Source organism: Salvelinus fontinalis, chromosome 2, assembly GCF_029448725.1.
Source record: "Salvelinus fontinalis isolate EN_2023a chromosome 2, ASM2944872v1, whole genome shotgun sequence".
Lineage (NCBI taxonomy): Eukaryota > Metazoa > Chordata > Actinopteri > Salmoniformes > Salmonidae > Salvelinus > Salvelinus fontinalis.
The window spans coordinates 78606627-78629627 of record NC_074666.1 but is presented as its reverse complement, the minus strand read 5'-3'; the positions used below and the strand labels follow the sequence as shown (position 1 = coordinate 78629627).

The 23001-nt window shown below is 42.7% G+C and overlaps 1 protein-coding gene across 4 annotated transcripts in view; it reads left to right on the top strand.

Moving 5' to 3' along the window:
• LOC129827663 (rho GTPase-activating protein 27-like) overlaps positions 1-23001 on the top strand; it is a 32352-nt gene that overhangs the window by 3115 nt on the left and 6236 nt on the right. For 2 of the 4 annotated variants that reach the window (XM_055888718.1, XM_055888711.1), the window contains exons 2-8: positions 4009-5076; positions 18373-18864; positions 19253-19462; positions 19569-19652; positions 21376-21498; positions 22011-22097; positions 22418-22480. In XM_055888718.1, coding sequence (XP_055744693.1) covers positions 4099-5076; positions 18373-18864; positions 19253-19462; positions 19569-19652; positions 21376-21498; positions 22011-22097; positions 22418-22480 — 2037 coding nt within the window. In that variant the 5' untranslated portion in view covers positions 4009-4098. The remainder of the gene's footprint in view (positions 1-4008; positions 5077-18372; positions 18865-19252; positions 19463-19568; positions 19653-21375; positions 21499-22010; positions 22098-22417; positions 22481-23001) is intronic. The other 2 variants (XM_055888728.1, XM_055888736.1) reach the window with 2 other exon arrangements.

The window sequence follows — 23001 nt, the reverse complement described above, 5'->3', positions numbered from 1 at the left end:
TTTACAGTGTAAACAAAGTAGAGAGGGATAAAGGGAATAGCTGGCCAATGATTTTTTTCTCTTTTCCCCTTCTCTATCTTTCTCCTCTCTCTCTTGATCTCTAAACCCTCTTTCTCTCATTTTCTCTTTCTCTAAATTCTCTCTCATCTCTCTTTCATCCCACTGCAGCGAGACACAGAAAGGATATATCACATGACTAGTCCTGCCTTGTCCCCTCTCCCTCCCCAGAGTTATTTTTGATTGTCAGTCCTTCGTCACTGGTTAATTACCTGAGCAGTGAGCACATCTGATCACGTAGCAGAATCAGGTTAGACCAGAAATACAAGCCAGACACATTGTAGCATTGGCAGACGTGCTCCGTGGGCTGTTCTACTGGTCTATGGGAATTGCTCAAGCTGCACTGTTTTATTCTAAGAGAATATTGGTGCATAAGACAAATCTATTGAGAGGAGACACCTGTACAAGAACATGCTGTATGCTATGTATTGTTAAAATACACTGTCACTGTGTTTGACTACTGGTATTTGGGCCTGCACACAATGGCAAGCAGTATGCAGAGTATCAGTCATTAGTAATAATGAAGAAAGCCGTTCAATCTACCTGCAATTGAGAATACTGATATAAAAACATAGAACAAGCATACAAATGCAATGTATTTTAATTTTCAGTGTTGAAATAGGCAAAAACCACCCTTTCCCTTAGGTTAAATAGAGTTGTGTTTCCTTGAGTGGTAGACAGTGTGTGGTTTAGCGCTGTGGTATGAGATAAGAGAGACATATATGTGTGTGGGTGTGTGTCTGTGTGATATTCTCAAAATGTGAGAGAAAGAGGGTTCACTTGGTTTCTATGACAACATGTTTTGACTGGTCTAAATTGGCATTGAGGAGAGAGGTCAACTTGTTCTCACTTTAACACATCACGGTAAGCTACTCTTAAACAAGACCAAAACAGGCTATGATGTCAAAATGGATATGCAATTTTTCTATTGTGTGTGAGGTCTGTTTATGCACATGTGTGGGCGTGCATTGTATGTGCATGCATGTGACCTTTCAGCTGATCTAAGGTCAGTTTTGACCCCTAAGGATTACAGTTAGTACAAGGGTATTAGTGTAGGGTATGCTGCTCCCAGATCTGTGATGAGGAACGATTTCCATCGCAAGCACATCCTGTTTCATGATGTCTGGCCCGCCACGGATTGGTCGGTGTTATGATATATTTTGTCATGTTGCTGAGAACGACACTACTTTTTCCTGCTTCTCTCTTTGTGTACGCCCCATCCCAGCCAGCCCAAAGAGAGGATGGAACTACCACTAAACTGTCACACTCGCAAATCAAGCAATGCAGATATTCATTAAAATCCTGAAAATAAGGGTTAGCCAAATGATTGACTGGGACAAACAAACACGCAGAGGAGAGGCGAGACAGAAGGTATTTATAGGATGTTTAAAGCTTAGGAAAGGCTTCCGGTGCTGTGATTTTTCACCAGTCAGGGAAAATCTGTAATATTTACAATGACCATGAAAAACACCATGAAAATATCATACCTCTACCAAATTACATTATACTCTACCAAACTAGTTAGTCAGTGCAACAAGAGGTGACTACGCTTGTGTGATGAGTAACCTTGCCAGAGACCTGAATACTTGCATTGGCTCCCCAAGAAAATACCTAGGGTTTAGCTTAACAGGCTAACACAATCTGGTGACATGCATAGTCAGAAAAATCATTTAGGAAAGCTAAAAGGGAACATATGACATGTTCTGCTTTTTTCATGACATAACACTTGTCCATTTTAGGGCTTGAAACAGTACATTTTAAGCCCTAAAATGGACATGCATATCAACCAAATCAAATTCATTCCAATCAACTTCCTGAAAGGACTTATATGAAACTTCTAAATGGAGAACAGCATTATCATGACATGTCATTTCCACATTTGCTGGATTGACAGATGTCCAGATGTGTCACAAGCAGTGATCTATGTGCTGTCATGATATAGAGCTATAGGGGGTTGACTATTATATCTACTGGTAGTGTATGTGTGACCACTTGGCAGCTGGGTAATCTTTGAAGTTAAACAGTATCTGTTGACAATGGGCGTGGGTCGTGGCCATCGAGAGATCTGCCGTGTTTGCTGAACACATATTTTGTAGTGTTAGTGCTTCAACTGGAATGACCTAATGTACACATTCCCATGTACATATATACTTATATACTACCATTTGATAGTGACAAGATCATGTGTACTGCAATATGTATATGTATATTTAAAAACATGAAGATGTACAGTTGAAGTCGGATGTTTACATACACTTAGGTTGGAGTCATTAAAACTAGTTTTTCACCCACTCCACAAATTTCGTGTTAACAAACTATAGTTTTGGCAAGTCGGTTAGGACATCTACTTTGTGCATGACACAAGTCATTTTTCCAACAATTGTTTACAGACAGATTATTTCCCTTATAATTCACTCTATCACAATTCCAGTGGGTCAGAAGTTTACATACACTAAGTTGACTGTGCCTTTAAACAGCTTGGAAAATTATGTCATGGCTTTAGAAACTTCTGATAGGCAAATCGACACATAATTTGAGTCAGTTGGAGGTGTACCTGTGGATGTATTTCATGGCCTACCTTCAAACTCAGGGCCTCTTTGCTTGACATCATGGGAAATCAAAATAAATCAGCCAAAAATTGTAGACCTTCACAAGTCTGGTTCATCCTTGGGAGAAATTTCCAAACGCCTGAAGGTACCACGTTCATCTGTACAAACAAAGGTACGCAGGTATAAACACTACGAGACCACGCAGCCATCATTCCGCTCAGGAAGGAGACGCGTTTTGTCTCCTAGAGATGAACGTACTTTGGTGCGAAAAGTGCAAATCAATCCCAAAACAACAGCAAAGGACCTTGTGACGATGCTGGCGGAAACAGGTACAAAAGTGTCTATATTCACAGTAAAACGAGTGCTATATCAACATAACCTGAAAGGCCGCTCAGCAAGGAAGAAGCCACTGTTCCAAAACTGCCATAAAAAAAGCTAGACTACAGTTTGCAACTGCACATGGGGACAAATATCGTACTTTTTGGAGAAATGTCCTCTGGTCTGATGAAACAAAAATAGAACTGTTTGGCCATAATGACCATCGTTATGTTTGGAGGAAAAAGGGGGAGGCTTGCAAGCTGAAGAACATCCCAACAGTGAAGCACGGGGGTGGCTGCATCATGTTGTGGGGGTGCTTTGCTGCAAGAGGGACTGGTGCACTTCACCAAATAGATGGCATCATGAGGCGGGAAAATTATGTGGATATATTGAAGCAACATCTCAAGACATCAGTCAGGAAGTTAAAGCTTGGTCGCATATGGGTCTTCCAAATGGACAATGACCCCAAGAATACTTCCAAAGCCGTGGCAAAATGGCTTAAGGACAAGAAAGTCAAGATATTGGAGTGGCCATCACAAAGCCCTGACCTCAATCCAATAGAATATTTGTGGGCAGAACTGAAAAAGCGTGTGCGAGCAAGGAGGCATGCAAACCTGACTCAGTTACACCAGCTCTGTCAGGAGGAATGGGCCAAAATTCCCCCAACTTATTGTGGGTAGCTTGTGGAAGGCTACCCAAAACGTTTGACCCAAGATAAACAATTTAAAGGCAATGCTACCAAATACTAATTGAGTGTATGTAAACTTCTGATCCACTGGGAATGTGATGAAAGCAATAAAAGCTCAAATAAATCATTCTCTCTACTATTATTCTGACATTTCACATTCTTAAAATAAAGTGGTGATCCTAACTGACCTAAGACAGGGAATTTTTTACTAGGATTAAATGTCAGGAGTTGTGAAAAATTGAGTTTAAATGTTTTTGGCTAAGGTGTATGTCAACTTTCGACTTCAACTGTATATGTACAGAACATACTGTATATTTACAAGAACAGTAAGGTAATGCAATACCTTTGAAAAGTATGAGTAATGTAACAATTTTTATATTTTTTTGTTCCCTTTAGGAGGGCTGTAGTGGAGCCTTGACCGTCCTTGGGGAAAGGGAGGGGGTGGGTGGCCACATCAGACACTGCCACGGCCACCACGCTGCCACAATGTCCTCCTTGGTGTGCAACATGGGGCTGGTGCTGGTAGAGTTTGAGTACGAGTACACGGGCCGCGACGGGGGCCTGGTGTCCATCAAGCCCAACGAACGATACATCCTGCTGGCCAAGACCAACGACCACTGGTGGCACGTGAGGAAGAACGAGCAAGCAAGGCCCTTCTATATACCTGCTAAATACGTCAAGGAGCTCCCCACAGAGTTCCCATCCCCGCTGGACTTTGCTGACCCACCCAGTCCCGATTTGGTCCCGGTTCCTGCGCCGGTGCCAGTGCCAGTCCCAAAGCACTCCGTACCAGACCGGGCAGAAACGAGGGCAGGAGATGAGGTGACTATCCGTCTCCGCTCCCCGAAGAGACATCAGAAGACTGAGCACCGCATGTCCACATTTGGCGTACCCTTAGAATTCCACGACCCGTCTCCCGGGGCATTGAAGCGCAGCGGACTGAACGACTCTCTGCCGGGCCTTCACTCCAACGTTGCCCTTGAGGTTCCCTTAACAGTGCCCTCGCCTCAAGCCAACAGTAGTGCCAAACACAAGAAGCAATTAAGCCTGAGTTCCGGTGTGCTCTTCGGCTACTCCCTGTCGGTGGAGGAGCCTCTCTCCCTGAACCCCCGAGCCCCCAGCTTCAGCCCAGCTGACCCCCTCCAACGGCCCTCCCAGGCCGTCCCAGTGGAGAGGCCCATCATTCCTGATGCCGAGGTCACCGGTGACGGGATTCCCCATCAGGAACCTCTGAAAGAGCCGGAATGTCCTCTGGAGCTGGAGGAGGGAGAAAATGAGAAATCTAGTGTGGAGGCTGAGGATGAATCAAAGGAGGACTCTGAGAATATTTATGAATCCATATTGGACCTGAAGCTGGATGAGTCCCCTATAATAGTGGAGAAGGCCCCGACAGTGAGTCCCCCTGCTGTGGCTGAACCTACACCTGTTATCGCTCCCACTTCTCCATCTCCAACACAGACACAGGTAAAAGTATTATCTGTAAAGTGTTTGTAAGTAGTGACCCTGCAGTGCGACTTGCCTATTTGATCGCATTGGGGCCACAGTCTTTCCCTCATGCTATGTATGTGCCTATGAAGGGATGACTGTTGATTAAAGGTGAAGCACTTCATTACATGGGGCCTTTATGGGGCCTTTTACAGTTAATAGAGTAATAGTATCCCATGAAGTTTAATATCTGGGAGGCCCTTCCATAGGAAGTGGCTAGCTATTATATGATACATGTTGGATTAGTCTGTATGGTAAAATGCAGCTGTTTTATGAATATATTGTTTAGAAGTGATCATGTTTTTATATTGCGAGGCTCTAACGGTCAAACATGAAAATGAACAATATGACCTCCTTTTGTGACAATTACTCCGTACCATCTGTCTCAAGGAAGTAAGAATAGGAGGAAGGGTGGGGGAGTTGTCCATCGAGCTATACAGCAAGGCAGGCAGATAAACAGACACTCATTGGCTTTGTACATAGCAATTACAAATACCAAGCAAATAGTTGGAATTGCATATCAAGTCAGACAGTTAACACTGTGGGCAGGGTGCAGAAGAACCTGTTCACAGATGGTGGACATTTTCTTTCCTCCATTGCTTAAGATACCACAGGGAGGCACTGTCTGCAACTAAACGTTGTTGAGGAAATCAAGGTAGTTCCAGGCAACATCCACATATTCAGCTTCTATCCCCAAGCCATAAGACTGCTAAATTGTTTGCTAAATAGTTAACCAAATAGCTACCCGGACTATCCGCATTGACCCTTTTTGCACAAACTTTTTGGCTCATCACATGCGCTGCTACTACAGTTTTTATCGGGCATAATATTCCTAGTTATATGTACACACAGTACATGATCAAAAGTATGTGGAAGCAAAATTATGGGCAATAATATGTGGTTGGTCCCCCTTTTGCTGCTATAACAGCTTCCACTCTTCTGGGAAGCTCTCCACTAGATGATGATGGAATATTGCTGCAGGGACTTGCTTCCATTCAGCCGCAAGAGCATTAGTGAGCTCGGGCACTGATTAGGCCTGGCTAGCAGTTAGTGTTCCAATACATCCCAAAGGTGTTTGATGGGGTTGAGGTTAGGGCTCTGTGTAGGCCAGTCAAGTTCTTCCACACCGATCTCGACAAACCATTTCTGTATGGACCTCGCTTTGTACACGGGGGCATTTTCATGCTGAAACAGGAAAGGGCCTCCCCTGAACTGTTGCCACAAAGTTGGAAGCACAGAAACATCTAGAATGTCATTGAATGCTGTATCGTTAAGATTTCCCTTCACTGGAGCTAAAGGGCCTAGCCCAAACCATGGAGCTAAGGGGCATAGCCCCAGACCATTATTCCTTTTCCACCAAACTTTACAGTTGGCACTATGCATTGGGGCAGGTAACGTTCTCCTGGCATCCGCCAAACCCAGATTTGTTCGTTAGACTGCCAGATGGTGAAACGTGATTCATCACTCCAGAGAACGCGTTTCCACTCCTCCACAGTCCAATGGCGGCGACCTTTACACCACTCCAGCCAATGGTTGGCATTGCGCATGGTGATCTTAGGCTTCTCGGCCATGGAAACCCATTTCATGAAGCTCCCGACAGCTCGGTACTGGCACCCTGTGTATATAGGCAAGTTATTGTTACTCATGTATTTATTATTACTTTTATTATTAAGTGTTTTACTTTTCTATTATTTCTCTATTTTCTTTCTCTCTGCGTTGTTGGGAAGTTGTTGGTAAGTAAGCATTTCACTGTTAGTCTAAACCTGTTGTTTACGAAGCATGTGACGAATGCAATTAAATATTCAAGTTAAAACTTCAGGAAGAGATTTGTTTACCGTATTTCTGTCTGGTAACTTGACTTTTTCACTGAAAGTTGCAGTCAACTGATTCGTTGAACAAGTTCAACGAATCAGGAGACTATAGCTATAGTTCAGTCTTGAATCTGTGACTCCTCAATTGCCAATAGTGGTGAAGGAAGTGTGTTCAAAAGAAAAGAGCAGGAATACAATGGTGATCAGCATGACCACTGCTGTCAATGACACCACACACAATAGTCAGGAGAAACACATGAGGTTCTGTCTGCTAGCGTTAGTCATGAGGTTGTGGCCAGTCCGTTTAATGCTTTGGCCACAGCGATAATGAAATAGGAAGGACAGAGGAAACCATGGAAGACAAAGGAAAAGAGGGTCAGTTACAGGGCGGCACTGCTGAGGTAACGTCACCGGAGAGTATGCTTTTTTGAGCCGTGGCGGCAGGAAGTGGTGAGTTTGACTCCAGGGGAAGAGGGGAATCAATCCAGGACGCTTTTCAACTTTTCAAACAATATTAAAATGTAAAAGTTCTCTGGTTATACCACTCACGCTCACAGTGATTTAAAGAGCTGTAAAAAGAGCATGAACATGTTTTTAGGTCAGAGAGTAATAGAAAAATTATAGGAGAGACGAGAGGGATTAGGGAGGATTTAGATCAGGGTTGTTCAGTGGGCGATTCCACGCCAGTGGGGGTGATCTTGCAAAGAGATTGTTTTGACAGATCTCGCATAGAAACTTCAGAGAAAGGATGTTTAACATGCTTTTTACATTTGTATCACAAACTATTTTTTTGAAAATCATGATGAAAGTGGCCATTTTAGGCCCTTTTAGACCTTACATGCCTCCTGTTAGACCCTATGATCTATGAACTGTACATGATACAGACAACATCTTGGTGTCATTATCCTCCTTTATAGTGTGCTCTAACATATGGAGTATGTCTAGATTCTGAAATAAAAATGTTCACATTAATTTGTTCATTAAAATCATTTATAAGCTATCCTGAATCACCGCTTTACATGAACTGCAGAGATGATATGCATTACACCGCAGTCTAATGTTGTACTTGAAACAAGATACTTTGAAATACACATTTTCCTCAGAAAGCCTGAACTTCTTCTCCCAAATGAACTTTATCAGGCTTGGATCTGACTGGGAAGGGAGATATGTTATGATGCAGGAACCATGCAATTACAACGCTCAGACACAAGTATGTTGTGTAGAGAGGAGGGTCAAAGGCTTCAGATCTCTCATAGGCGCAAAGAGACAAACTTATTCAGGTGTCAAAAGTGGAGTCCCATGGTTTTGTTGAGTTTGGATTACAATTGACAGGCATTTATGTCAGAAGTTTGTGATCTGGTGACACTGAGAATGAGATAGATAGAGCCAGGGTAAGTTCAAAGTTCATGCTGTACTAATGTAGTTTAAATATAATAACATTTAGTTTAATGTTTGACTTTTGAGTCATTATTGCCTGCCTGTTTAAAATTCTCTGATGATAATTTAAAAAAATGTAATCTGCATTTTATGTTTAACCTGCTGCACCAGTGTTAAGTTAACAATTGAATGTGTGTAACGCTCTTTGTCCTGCCTACTATCTGTGTAAAGTAATTCACATGTAACCATTCTATGTATTCAATATCTTATCTTTTTATTGACTACAAGTCACCACGTACCTATAGACTGCTGGGGAATATCTGAACCTGCACAAAGATTAGTAACCTTGGGTTACATTTTAGTCAACATAGTACTACTTTTAGACTGCAGTGGAGGCTGCTGAGGGGAGGATGGCTCCTAATAATGTCTGGAATGGAGTTAATTGAATGGTATTAAACACATGAAAACCATATATTTGATACCATTCTGTTCACTCCATTCTGGCCATTATTAGCAGCCTCCACTATTTTAGAGGTGTTTGCTTCATTCTCACCTGCACAGTTTGATTTCTGTTATATTTAAGCAGGTTTAGTTCCAGTAAGAAACAAACGGAAGTCTCTTTAAAACATGGCCACTCACTAAAAAGGACTCTATGCATATCTGCACAATAACAATCGATTGGATTTCAGCCTCATTTTGTGTCTGTTCACCTCTTTGCGTTTGACACAAAATAAACATTGTGTGATTCCTCGGTTTCGGCTTTTGATTCTGTGGCCTTTCGTCAAGTGACTCGATATAGGTTCTACTTACAGCAATAAACAATAAACAATAATGTTTGTTATATGGAAACCGAACTGTAGGTGACATGTAGAATTACATTATCATTTATCATGGTTGAGAAACATGGAATCATTCAATTACATTTGGAGTAGTGGATATTATATTTAGAACTTGACAGCCAATGAGTTGGTCAACTTCTGTAAGCAGCTACATAAGGAAGAATCCATTCATCATTTATAAAGACTGTATCCCATCCAAATAATTTAAGGTATGCACCCCTTAACCTGATAACTCACTATTGTAAACCACCCAAGCTGTATGAGTTAAAAACTTTACGCTCTATATCCATTTTCAGAAATGTCGGTAAATTAGCATTTATTGTTTGAAGAAATTATGAAAGAGATTGGTCTGTTTTTTCACTATCTAATCATGGCATGGGGTTGTTCAATGACAGACATGTATTTGTTTCAAATCTATCACTTGATGGTTTAATTTCAGAGAGACAAATAATCATATTTTTTGCAAAATATTATATATCCACCTCACTCTCAGATAAATAAGTAGTACTGCTAGGTTTTACACAGTTAAATATAACAAATAAATACATGTTGTATAAAGAAATGTACAAATGATACATTTGTGACATCAATATATACAAACATTGTTTAGTCATTGCTTATTCAGAGCGACTTGCAGTAAGTGCATTCATCTTAAGATTGCTAGGTGAGACAACCAGATATCACAGTCAAATATATAGGATACGAACATTCCATTCCGGCTAAAGAATGGATATACTGTATAACATTTAGCAAAAAAATACATTTTCATACACATCTAAAATCTTTTAATAAAAAATCTGAGACCAGTAATATTTTACACACACATGAAGGTACCCATAAGCAACCAAATGTGAAAAATGGGTGGATATAGCATTTTGTAAATAAACTCTTCAAGTGTAAACAGTCATGAGAGCATGAACTTTTTTTCTTGCCTTAATAGCTAAGTAATTCTAAATGTAGCCTGTGTCTGACTGCAACATGAGAATAAATAACTGCTAGATGCTTTGTGGTAGAGGTATAATTAGCAACATACATATTGGACAGGATGTAACATGCAGTATGACTCAATGAGCTTTCGATCATGTGATCATGTCTCACCCACAGTACCATAACATTTTCTGTAGCTCTTAAGCAATAAATGCACTCTTCTCTGTTTCTGTCAGTGAGTGTATTGGATACAAATCAAATGAAATTGTATTTGTCACATGCGCTGAATTCAAGTCTATGACTTGGGTGGCTGGAGTCTTTGGTCATTTTTAGGGCCCTCCTCTGACATTGCGGCAGGTAGCCTAGTGGTTAGAGCATTGGACTAGTAACCAAAAGGTTGCAAGATTGAATCCTTGAGCTGACAAGGTAAAATGTCTGGAGTTTTGCCCCTGAAGAAGGCAGTTAACCCACTAGGCTGTCATTGAAAATAAGAATTTGTTCTTAACTGAATAGCCTAGTTAAATAAAGGTAAAATAATTACATATAAATAAAAATCACCTGGTATAGAGATCCTGGATGGCAGGAAGCTTGGCCCCAGTGATGTACTGGGCTGTACACACTATACTCTGTAGCGCCTTGCGGTCGGATGCTGAGCAGTTGCCATACCAAGCGGTGATGTAACCAGTCAGGAGGCTCTCGACGGTGCACCTGTAGAACGTTTTGAGGACCCAAGTCAAATCTTTTCAGTCTCCTGAGGGGGAATAGGCATTGTTGTGTGCCCTTCATGACTGTCTTGGTGTGTTTGGACCATGATAGTTTGTTAGTGATATGGACATCAAGGAACTTGAAGCACTCGACTCGCTCCATTACAACCCTGTTGATGTGAATGGGCCCTCCTTTTCCTGTAGTCCACAATCAGCTCCTTTGTCTTTCTCATGTTGAGGGAGAGGTTGTTGTCCTAGCACCACACTGCCAGGTCTGTGATCCCCTCCCTATAGGCTGTCTCATCGTTGTCGGTGATCAGGCCTACCACCATTGTGTCATTGGCAAACTTAATGGTGGTGTTGGAGTCGTGCGTGGCCACGAAGCCGTGGGTGAACAGGGAGTAAAGGAGTGGACTAAGCACGCATCCTTGAGGGGCCCCTGTGTTGAGGATCAGCGTGGCAGATGTGTTGTTGCCTACCCTTACCATCTGGGGGCAGTCCGTCAGGAAGTCCCGGATCCAGTTGCAGAGGGAGGTGTTTAGTCTCAGGGTCCTTAGCTTAGTGATGAGCTTTGAGGGCACTATGGTGATGAATGCCAAACAGCATTCTCCTGTAGGTGTTTTTTTTGTCCAGGTGGGAAAGGGCAATGTGGAGTGCAATAGAGATTGCGTCATCTGTGGATCTGTTGGTGCAGTGTGCAAATTGTAGTGGGTCTAGGGTTTCTGGGATGATGGAGTTCATATGAGCCATGACCAGCCTTTCAAAGCACTTCATGGCTACAGAAGTGAGTGCTACGGGGCGGTAGTCATTTAGGCAGGTTACCTTGGCATTCTTGGGCACAGGGACTATGGTGGTCTGCTTGAAACATGTAGGTATTACAGACTCGGTCAGGGAGAGGTGTAAAATGTCAGTGAAGACACTTGCCTGTTGGTCAGCACATACATTGAGTACGCGTCCTGGTAATCCATCTGGCCCTGCAGCCTTGTGAATATTGACCTGTTTAAAAGGTCTTACTCACATCGGCTAAGGAGAGTGTGATCACACAGTCGCCGGAACAGCTGGTGCTCTAATGCATGGTTCAGGGTTGCTTGCCTCAGAGCAAGCATAGAAGGCATTAAGCTCATCTGGTAGGCTTTCATCGCTGGGCATCTAGCGGTTGGGTTTCCCTTTGTAATCCGTAATAGTTTGCAAGCCCTGCCACATATTGAGCGAGTCACTGGTACTTCCTGCTTGAGTTTTTGCTTGTAAGCAGGAATCAGGAGGATATAATTATGGTCAGATTGGCAAAATGGGAGGTGGGGAAGAGCTTTGTACATATCTCTGTGTGTGGAGTAAAGTTGAACATGTGACATGCTGGTAGAAATTAGGTACACCCACCCAGCCATAGTACCCAGTTAGCAGCACCCCTGGGCCACTGTGCTGTGTGTTTACAAAACAAAGGAGGAGCCCTTTCCTGTACTGTAGGGCTGCAAGCCTTGCCCCAAACAACTGGAAACAAACACACACAAACACATGTTTCCATACTCCGCTCCAATAGGCTAGCCCCCATGCCACGCCAGGCCGCACACAAACACTGACACACACACACACACACTCAAGTTTTTGAGCAGAACTGTTTGCAGAGCTCCTGAATCCTGAAATGTTCTCATGACATAATTATTTAATTAGCAAAATGTAAACAGGCGATTGAGTAAAGATACTCCCTTCAGTGTTTCTTCATTACTTCATTACTTCAGTGTTTCTCAATTCTGAAACGTTATTCTTTAGTTATGCAAGGTATCAGTGTTGTGTTGGCTGCATTCTGTGCATTATGTGTGCTCGCAATCTATGCAGGCAAGAGAGGGTTAAACTGAGGAACATCGCAACCACTCCCAAGACTTGCTGCTGCTAGGCAGTGGCTTTACCTGTACTGTAGCGTACCTGACAAGGCATGGAGTGTGTGAGTGTACAGTGTGGAATAGTGAGGTGAATACTGTACTTTAAAACTGGATTAAGGGAAAGCTGAAGTCTATAAGTGGTCCTGTGTGGCTCAGTTGGTAGAGCATGGCGCTTGCAACGCCAGGGTTGTGGGTTCAATTCCCATGGGGGGACCAGGGTTCAATTCCCACGGGGAGACCAGGATGAATATGTATGAACTTTCCAATTTGTAAGTCGCTCTGGATAAGAGCGTCTGCTAAATGACTTAAATATAAATGTATAACTTCTAAATGATATCTTTGAAGGATAGTCTACTCTACATTGAGCCTGAGATTAACCAAACAAACTTTAAACAGGTAATTTGCCCTTTTATGGTCATGATGGCTCCATTTGTTGTTTAGGTTTGGATTGAGGTTTTGGTCTGTTTAAATAGGATTTTATGCGCATTAATAGCTACTAACTGTAACAGTTTTAATACATGTATAATACATGTGGTGTAAATTACAGTGATTCAGAGTAAGCATTAATTTCTATCAAATTTCATTTTGGTCACTGGCAATAGCCTGGTATTATTTGAGCACACATTACATTTCTGAAAACATTACCTTCCTCCAGTTGACTTATCTTGTCAATATACTGTATATTTGTACATGAAAATGACATAGACCACAGTGCCGGTCAATGACCTCTGACATACACAGTGTTTGACCCTCAGATGCAAAATAGCTCAGGTATAGATTGTGATTATGCATTAGCCCAGACCCATATGTTCTTGTTCTGTAGGGGGGTATTTATGTCATGCTACTATTACTCTAAATATCTACAGGCTGAATATGGGTCCATAACTCTTGTCTATTTAGATCTTGATAGTGTCAGCTGTTTTTTCTTCAGTTTATCAATATGAGGAATTGATGAGTCAGTCCACTGTTGATTGAATGGAAAGGGACATCAACCAGTAAACCATGTGGCACTCACTGCCATGCAGCATTCAGTCACCTCATCTGATTTCTAGGGTCAATACTGAGTGAGCGTTCGAAGAGTTAAGATGAAGACAGTATAAAGCGAGACTGAGATTATGCTCTTATATAGTTCCAATCTGTCCATATACACTGAGTGTACAAAACATTAGGATCACCTTCCTAATTTTGAGTTGCATCCCCTTTTGCCCTCAGAACAGCCTCAATTCATCGGGGCATGGACTACAAGGTGTCGAGACCGTTCCACAGGGATGCTGGCCCATGTTTTATTTATTTTTGAACCTTTATTTAACTAGGCAAGTCAGTTAAGAACAAATTCTTATTTACAATGACGGCCTACCGGGGAACAGTGCCTTGTTCAGGTGCAGAACGACAGATTTTTACCTTGTCAGCTCGGGGATTCGATCCAGCAACCTTTCAGTTACTGGCCCAACACTCTAACCACTAGGCGACCTGCCGCCCCAACATGTTGACTCCAATGCTTCCCACAGTTGTGTCAAGTTGGCTGGATGTCCTTTGGGTGGTGGACCAGTCTTGATACACATAAGAAACTGATGTGAGTGGAAAAACCCAGCAGCATTGCAGTTCTTGACACACTCAAACCGGTTCTCCTGGCACCTACTGCCATACCCCGTTCAAAGGCACTTCAATATTTTATCTTGCCCATTCACCCTCTGAATGGCACACATACACAATCCATCTCTCAATTGTCTCAAGGCTTAAAAATCATTCTTTAACCTGTCTCCTCCCCTTCATCTATATTGATTGTAGTGGATTTAACAAGTGACGTCAATAAGGGATTATAGCTTTCACCTGGATTCCCCTGGTCAGTCTATGTCATGGAAAGAGCAGGTGTTCTTAATGTTTTGTACACTCGGTGTATCTCTATTCCACTACAGTGATTTTACAATAGTACATTTTAAACCATCAAGTGTCAATCAGTTGTAATTTCTCGAATATTCTGGCACATTATACGCAATTACGTTATCATAAATGACACATTGGGTACAGTATGTACATCTGTAATTGTCTTTGACTTCCTTGGTCCTGTTTATGCAGTGTCAAAAAGCTTGATGTAATTGTAAGTGTGATAATATTATGATGATGGGCATGACAAGGTTTGCCCCAGCCCTGCCAGGGAGAAGGAGTCAAACTACAAGGGAGGAATGCCATCTTGGTTTTCATTGCTTGTAGATATAAATCATTGACAATGAGTCACAAGCAGAAAGTTAATACTTGACCATAACCTGCTTGGATACACGCAGCCAGGAACATAATCTGATGTAAAGGTGTGTTATCTCTTCTCCTTCTGTGACAGTAGTCCTTTCCTAGAGAGATTACAAAAAGTCACTATATTGCCACTATCCACTTTGACTCCAAACAAATGGTTGGCATGACAGGTATTGCTGACTGACAGAAAATGTTCATGTTGCTGTGTGTGAACTAGTCATTCTGCTATCCTTTCCATTTAGTTTGGTTTAAGGAGGCTGGTATGCTATTTAGCTTGGAGGCTTTAGCGCATAAGAAACAATGTGCTTCCGGTTGATTGAAAGATAATCATCCCCACAATCACTTTTATTACTATTACGCATCTGTTATTAATATCATTTTAGATTCTTCTGCTACACGCACCTGCACTTGTAGCTTATTGTTGTGTTGCTACTGTAAAGGAAGAGGGGTAGGCTAAGCTTCATTAATATCTTCTTTAGAAAAACTGGGGCTTTCCACAGCCAGGTTTTGATGTTTTAACCTGAATGTGTAGCCAGTAGTCACTGCCACATTCCAAAGACAACTCTCCCACCACAAAGAAGAACTTATCAGGTGGTGTTAACCGAAACCTGAAAGTGAGTGAGTGTTTGTTTTTAGTTTTGCTTGCATATTTACTGCTGCTCATGCTCTGCGTTGCCCAAGGCATGTTTATTAATTTGTAAGGCGCGTTTATTACTAGGTCTAATGAAGCAGAACTGTATAGTGATTATTAAATAATGATTCTAGGATTGTACCTATCAACCTCTAGCCTGCAGCTTTGTAACCCAGGTGGTTTCTAGGGTGTGTCTATCGCAGGTACCATTTGAATAACAAAACAATTATGTTGGTACAAGAGTCTGGAGTTCTTTTTATGATGTTGTCATCTGTTGCGTCATGCACACACATACCCACCTTCCTAATATTGATTTGCACCCCTCTTTGCCCAGAACAGACTCAATTCGTTGGGAAATGGATGACAAGGTGTCGAAAGCGTTTCACAGGGATGCTGGCCCATGTTGACTCCAATGTTTCCCACAGTTGTGTCAAGATGGCTCGATGTCCTTTGGGTAGTGGACCATTCTTGACACACAGGAAACTGTTGAGCATGAAAACCCAGCAGCGTTGCAGTTCTTGCACCTACCAGGCACCTACTACCATACCCCATTCAGTATTTTGTCTTGTCCATTCACCCTCTGAATGGCACACATATACAATCCATTTCTCAATTGTCTCAGGGCTTAAAAATCATTATTTAACCTGTATCCTCCCCTTCATCTACACTGATTGAAGTGGATTTAACAGGTGACATCAATAAGAGATCATAGCTTTCACCTGGATTCACCTGGTCAGTCTATATCATGGAAATCGCAGGATTTCCTAGTGTTTTGTACAATCAATGCCAGCTGTTCATAGAACATGAACAGTGGGCAGACTCGCATATCACAGGTTGACCTTTAGGTACCACCAAACCAGGGAACCACAGCTTCTGACAGACACCTCAGGTCGCAGAGAAGGTGATGTCACAGAACAAGGAAACACTATTCACACTATCTGCTACAGCATCATTCCAGCACAGAACTAATTCTCTCATTGTGCACATGTGTATTTTAGATGTTAGAGTACCTTCAGGCATAGAGGTAAGTGTGTATCAATGTGTTCTGGTGTTTTACTTTATACTTGCATAAGTATTACGCAGGTACTTTACGGCCGAGATGTTGTAAGCAGTATACAACAAAACAACCCAATTGGGATGTGTGTTTATGTTCAAAACTTCCATTAGCCCATTTTGAGAGGAAATGACAGTTGGACAGTCGACTCCCTCCCTCCACCCACCCAGCCATGTATCTTATTTGTGTTTTTCTTGCAAGTATTTAGGTCGGTATAGTCTGTCTGTGTGTTCAGGCCAGTGTACGTCCATGTGTGGTACACAGAAGAGTCTTGCCGATACCAAAGAAACCTTACCTCTGAGCCAGGCTTTTCTTTTAAAGCTATTTTTTTCATGAAGAATGTCTGTTTTACAAGGTGCGAATTGGGCAACCCGAAGACAGTTATTCCCTGGTCTCTGGCTTTTTCAGTGTTTCTTAAGAATGTATTCAAACCTAAAAAAAAAAAGCCCCTCTTCAAGCCAGGTAGTAATCAAAAGAAGGAACTGGTACATGGTCTGAAAAACCTGTGGTATGTCCTTGCCAATAGTTCTGCTTTTGGATCTACTAGTTAAAATGTTATATCCCCTGATGGGATGCAACATATTTGATCATTACGTTGTCCGAAGAGGTGCCTTTTTCAGGGAATATGACCGACATGATCTTCAAGGCTTGCCGTAGCTTCAGGCACAGGCTTGTGACTTTTCTGGGTGTCTCCCAGGTAAGTACCTAAGAGTGTGCGTCCCAATTATGGTATTTTCCTTCATGACCACTAATCTAAGACTTTATGGTCATTTCACTCAGCCTGTCCTAATTTTTGTGTCTGTGCCAATTGAATTACATGTTCAATTCTATGCCTGCAGTACTTAGCCTACATGTGAGGGCGGCAGGTACAGTACTCTAGAGGTTAAGAGCATTGGGCCAGTAACCGAAAGGTCAACTAGGTGAAAGATCTGTCTGTACTTAACCTTAATTGCTCCTGTAAGTCGCTCTGGATAAGAGTGTCTGCTAAATTACTGAAATGTAAATGTAGCCTGTAGTACTGTATTTAGCTGTGACATCATCTGCGTTGTCGTTCAAACTTCCCCAGTCTTTATAGCTTCTTATCATGTCTGGCTCATGTTGAAATGTGCTTGTGTTTGTCTATGAAGTGACGGTCTGCCACACAGCTCCCTGTGGTCTACTCCACTCCACGTGGTGGAAATCTCCTCTGTTTGAGATGGGATGTTTTGCTCTTCACTTCCACACCCCTGAGATGTATGTAGGGTTCGGGAAAGACATTAATAGGACAGATCACTTTTTTGGATGCAAATATTACTGACGTATGACCATTTCCACTAAAACTGAAAAAAGGCTTACAATATAATGTTGATGTCTGTACTCTTCAAAGAAAGAAAAAAACCCACTAAAAAGCGAGATCCACATATAGCTCTTTAAATGCATGCATTTTGTAAGAATGGGCATATTGTGATGAGTTGGGTAACAGCCTATTCAAACAAAGGGGTTGGGAGAATGATATTTGATCCCAAGTCAGTGCTTTGTTACTTGATGGGAGTAAAGGGAGGTGCAGGTAGAGAACTTTTTCCCCGTCTGTCTTTTGTGTTGTGGAGGTTCTCACAGATTGTTTTCATAGGGGCTGATGGGGCCATTGGCTTCACTGCAAATAAGGTGAGGTTGGGGAGTACTACGCAGGCAGTCTACTCTGTTCATATAGAGCACAAGATATTATTGACTGGTGGCTCGTGGCCATTTAGGACTGGGGGTGAAATGTTTCTTCATCCTCATGTTATTCCTGATGACTGACCTGACTTTTCTTTCATCTCTGTCTCCAGGTGGAGAATGCCAGCCCCAACACTGCTGTTTACGCCAACGTCACCGAGCTGAAGAAAAACATCCCACAATCCCCTCCGTTAGTAGCTCTGAGTCCTGACGTGCCCCTTACCCAGGAGGGATGGCATGTGCACACTGACAAGGACAGCGGGAAAGAGTTCTATTACCGCCCAGCCACGGGCCAAACCACTTGGGCCGACCCCCGCAGCACCCTCCCCTCCACAGACATGGAGCTGCCCAAGGAGGCGTTGGCTATCCCAGCCCTGTCCATGGCCCTTTCCCCTGCCCTGTCCCCGGCCCTGTCCCCGGCCCTCTCACCGGCCTCATCCCAGGGTTCCAACTGGGAACAGGTGTTGGATGAGACCACCGGTCGAAACTACTTCTATAACCCCACCTCTGGGGCCACGTCCTGGGGCGCTCCGGAGCCCATCGCCCCCTCCTCTCCTGTTACTGAGCCTCCTATGCTGAAGCTCCCAGACAGAGGACCGGTAGGGGTTAGCTTATGCTTTATTTGACTAATATGGCCATTGTTTCAAGCTCATCAACAGATAAGGCTTCTAAAATACAGAACCGTGGAAAGTGTTGTTGGATTGTTGACTGCTAAAGCAGTCTCTGTCAGACACCAGCGCATTAACATCTGCTTCATGGTCTTGAGGGGGTCTTGTTTTGTTAGTTCATTAGCTCGGAATGTCTAAAGCATGTTATGGCATACACATGCTTTTTGCTGTTTATTCTCAAAGTGTTACTAGCGAAGTTATTAAGAACATTTGCCATTTGAGCAGAATCGCTAGCATGTTATGAACCATGTCATAAACTTTTTATAAATAGGCCACTCAGTTTGAGTTCCATCTTAAAAGCCTTTGCGAATCTTCTGTTCCTCAGCCTCCTCTCCCAAAGGAAGACTACCTGACAGAAGACCACGAAGCTCCAGACACCTCCTCCTCTGTGTTCCCCAAAGACCTCCTGCCCGTGCCGCAGGCTATACTGGCCGTCATACCCCGGGCCATTCTAGACAGTGTCCCGGCGGGCTGGAAGCGCTCCATAGATGCAGATGGGAAGACCGTATTCACCAGCGAACGCACACAGGAGCAGGTAAGTGTATTGAATGGAGGTCCAGTGCTTTGAAAGGGTAGCGGTTTGAGAAACCATGCAGTGTGTGTCATATGCTGTTTTGTCCTGTGTGTGTGTGTCCTGGCAGTGGCTCAAGTCTGTGGATCAAGAAGGAAAGACGTACTACTACCTGAGAGACGGCTCCAGATCCCAGTGGAACCTTCCAACAGAGGTGAAGAGAAGCAATATTGTAATTTCAAGGAATGGTTGAGTGGCTTTTTACCAGGTCTCAAAGAGCTTGACATTGTATGGGGTAACTCTGTACTGCACATACAGTTAAAGTCGGAAGTTTACATACACCTTAGCCAAATACATTTAAACTCGGTTTTTCACAATTCCTGACATTTAATCATAGTAAAAATTCTCTGTCTTAGGTCAGTTAGGTTCACCACTTTATTTTAAGAATGTAAAATGTCAGAATAATAGTAGAGAGAATTATTTATTTCAGCTTTTATTTATTTCATCATATTCCCAGTGGGTCAGAAGTTTACATACACTCAATTAGCATTTGGTAGCATTGCCTTTAAATTGTTTAACTTGGGTCAAACGTTTCGGGGAGACTTCCACAAGCTTCCCACAATAAGTTGGGTGAATTTTGGCCCATTTCTCCTGACAGAGCTGGTGTAACTGAGTCAGGTTTGTATGCCTCCTTGCTCGCAAACGCTATAGGATTGAGGTCAGGGCTTTATGATGGCCACTCCAATACCTTGACTTTCTTGTCCTTAAGCCATTTTGCCACGACTTTGAAAGTATGCTTGGGATCATTGTCCATTTGGAAGACCCATTTGCAACCAAGCTTTAACTTCCTGACTGATGTCTTGAGATGTTGCTTCAATATATCCACATCATTTTCCTCCCTCGTGATGCCATCCATTTTGTGAAGTGCACCAATCCCTCCTGCAGCAAAGCACCCCCACAACATGATGCTGCCACCCCTGTGCTTCACGGTTGGGATGGTGTTCTTCGGCTTGCAAGCCTCCCCCTTTTTTCTCCAAACATAACAATGGTCATTATGACCAAACAGTTCTATTTTGTTTCATCAGACCAGAGGACATTTCTCCAAAAAGTACAATCTTTTGTCCCCTTCCTCCTTGCTGAGCGGCCTTTCAGGTTATTTTACCTGTTGTTTTACTGTGGATATAGATACTTTGTACCTGTTTCCTCCAGCATCTTCACAAGGTCCTTTGCTGTTGTTCTGGGATTGATTTGCACTTTTCGCACCAAAGTATATTCATCTGTAGGAGACAGAACGCGTCTCCTTTCTGAGCAGTATGATGGCTGCATGGTCCCATGGTGTTTATACTTGCGTACTATTGTTTGTATAGATGAATGTGGTACCTTCAGGCATTTGGAAATTGCTCCCAAGGATGAACCAGACTTGTGAAGGTCTACAATTTTTGGCTGATTTATTTTGATTTCCCATGATGTCAAGCAAAGAGGCCCTGAGTTTGAAGGTAGGCCTTGAAATACATCCACAGGTACACCTCCAATTGACTCAAATGATGTTAGCCTATCAGAATCTTCTAAAGCCATGACATCGTTTTCTGGAATTTTCCAAGCTGTTTAAAGGCACAGTCAACTTAGTGTATGTAAACGTCTGACCCACTGGAATTGTGATACAGTGAAATAATCTGTCTGTAAACAATTGTTGGAAAAATGACTTGTGTCATGCACAAAGTAGATGTCCTAACCAACTTGCCAAAACTATAGTTTGTTGACAAGAACTTTGTGAGATGGTTGAAAAACAAGTTTTAATGACTCCAACCTAAGTGTGTGTAAACTTCCGACTTCAACTGTAGGTGAAAAAAATATGTCCTTACCTCAGATAACCAGCTACTGGGTTTGATTAAATAGGCCAGGGCCTTTACACTGTTTGTTTCTGTTAACCCTCTCAGCTCCCAGGTGCAGCCAGTCTGTCCAAGGTGGGGAATGGAGTGGACCAGGACAGCCCGCTGGTTCTGAAGAACTGGAGACACACCATAGACCACCATCAGTTTGGACCCTCACAAGAAGACAACGTGAGTAGCTGGGGAGCCCAGAGCATGGACAGGGACGTTGAAGGAGGTTTCACACCGTTGGTATAGCAACAGACGTTTATAGGCCATTAGAATCTCTTTTTGGAATCTAGACTGAATTTGGCACTACGGTATAGGAACATAGAAACTGCAGCATTGGCCATTCTGGTAGTCCCAAGCAAACAAGCCATTAGGACAAGTTCCTGACATGAGACACCTGGCCCTCACAGCTTTATGCACAATGCCCTTGTGGAAGGATGTCGTTGTGTATGTGTCGTTGTCGGCCCCCTCAACAGGAGATGGAAACACCTGCCCTAGTTGATTTCCCCTCAGGGGGTCACTTACAAACCGAAATGGGAGAAACTACAACAAGAATGGAGGGGGCAGGGGAGAAAGCGGATAGAATTATGACTCATAAAATTTGACAGGATTTCTGCTCTGTTCGAACAATAAGGCCCTATCGACTACTGTTGACTAACCAACCTGAACCCAATTCCCTCCCTTGCGTTTGGCAGAGGTTCTTTCCAACACATAGTAGAAACGTTTCGGACGTCACCAGTGAAGCATCCAGCTCAGGCAACTCCCCCGAGATGCCACACCATGTAAGTACAGTAAGAACGTACGACACGATAAGGTTTTGAATCGATAGGGATCTTTGTCAGGTCATTTTCTACTGGCCCTCAATAAGAAATTATATGTGTTGGACTAGTACACAAAATAATTGAATTGGAAATTGCATTATTTTTCAACAATGATTTTATTGTTAATTTTATGAATTTAATTAATTAATTTCCCGACCCTTCTACTAACTCAATAAAATGTACTCTACTGTACAGACAGCACACATAGACTTCTAAATGACAAAGAGCCTGAAGACCCATTATCCCATTCATTGAAGACTTGTATTGTTTTCTCCATAAAGACTGATAGGTTGGGAGCACGGAGTAGACTGTCACATCTGAGCACAGACTCACATCATGAGCACGTAGGTTCTTACGGCCCACGTCAGGCCTGATAGATGCATAGTGTAGTTTGCCAGACAGGTATTGCATTCTGGTGGTGTGTGGGTGTTCTGATCTAACTAACATACTATGATATAGAATTGGATAGGAAAACTAACGGCACTTGGGAAGGGGAGCTAATGGATTAGATATTGGTTACAGTACATACTATATACATGTATGCTCTTAAAAGGGCTGATTAAGAGTTTCTTATGTGGTGTTTAAGTGAAACTACTAACTTTGAATGGGTTGTTCTCTCTCTTTGCTTCGTGTGTGGATAAGAAAGCGATCTGGAATACAAGCATCTGCTAAATCAGGGTTTTACAAACTCGTCCTGGGGCCCCCACTGGGTGCACATTTTGGTTTTTGCCCTAGCACTACACAGCTGATTCAAATAAACAACTCATCATCAAGCTTTGATTATTTGAATCAACCCTGTACTAAATGATCGTGTCATGATAGACCACCATTGACACAAACCCTAGTGGGGAGAGGGAGTGTTTGT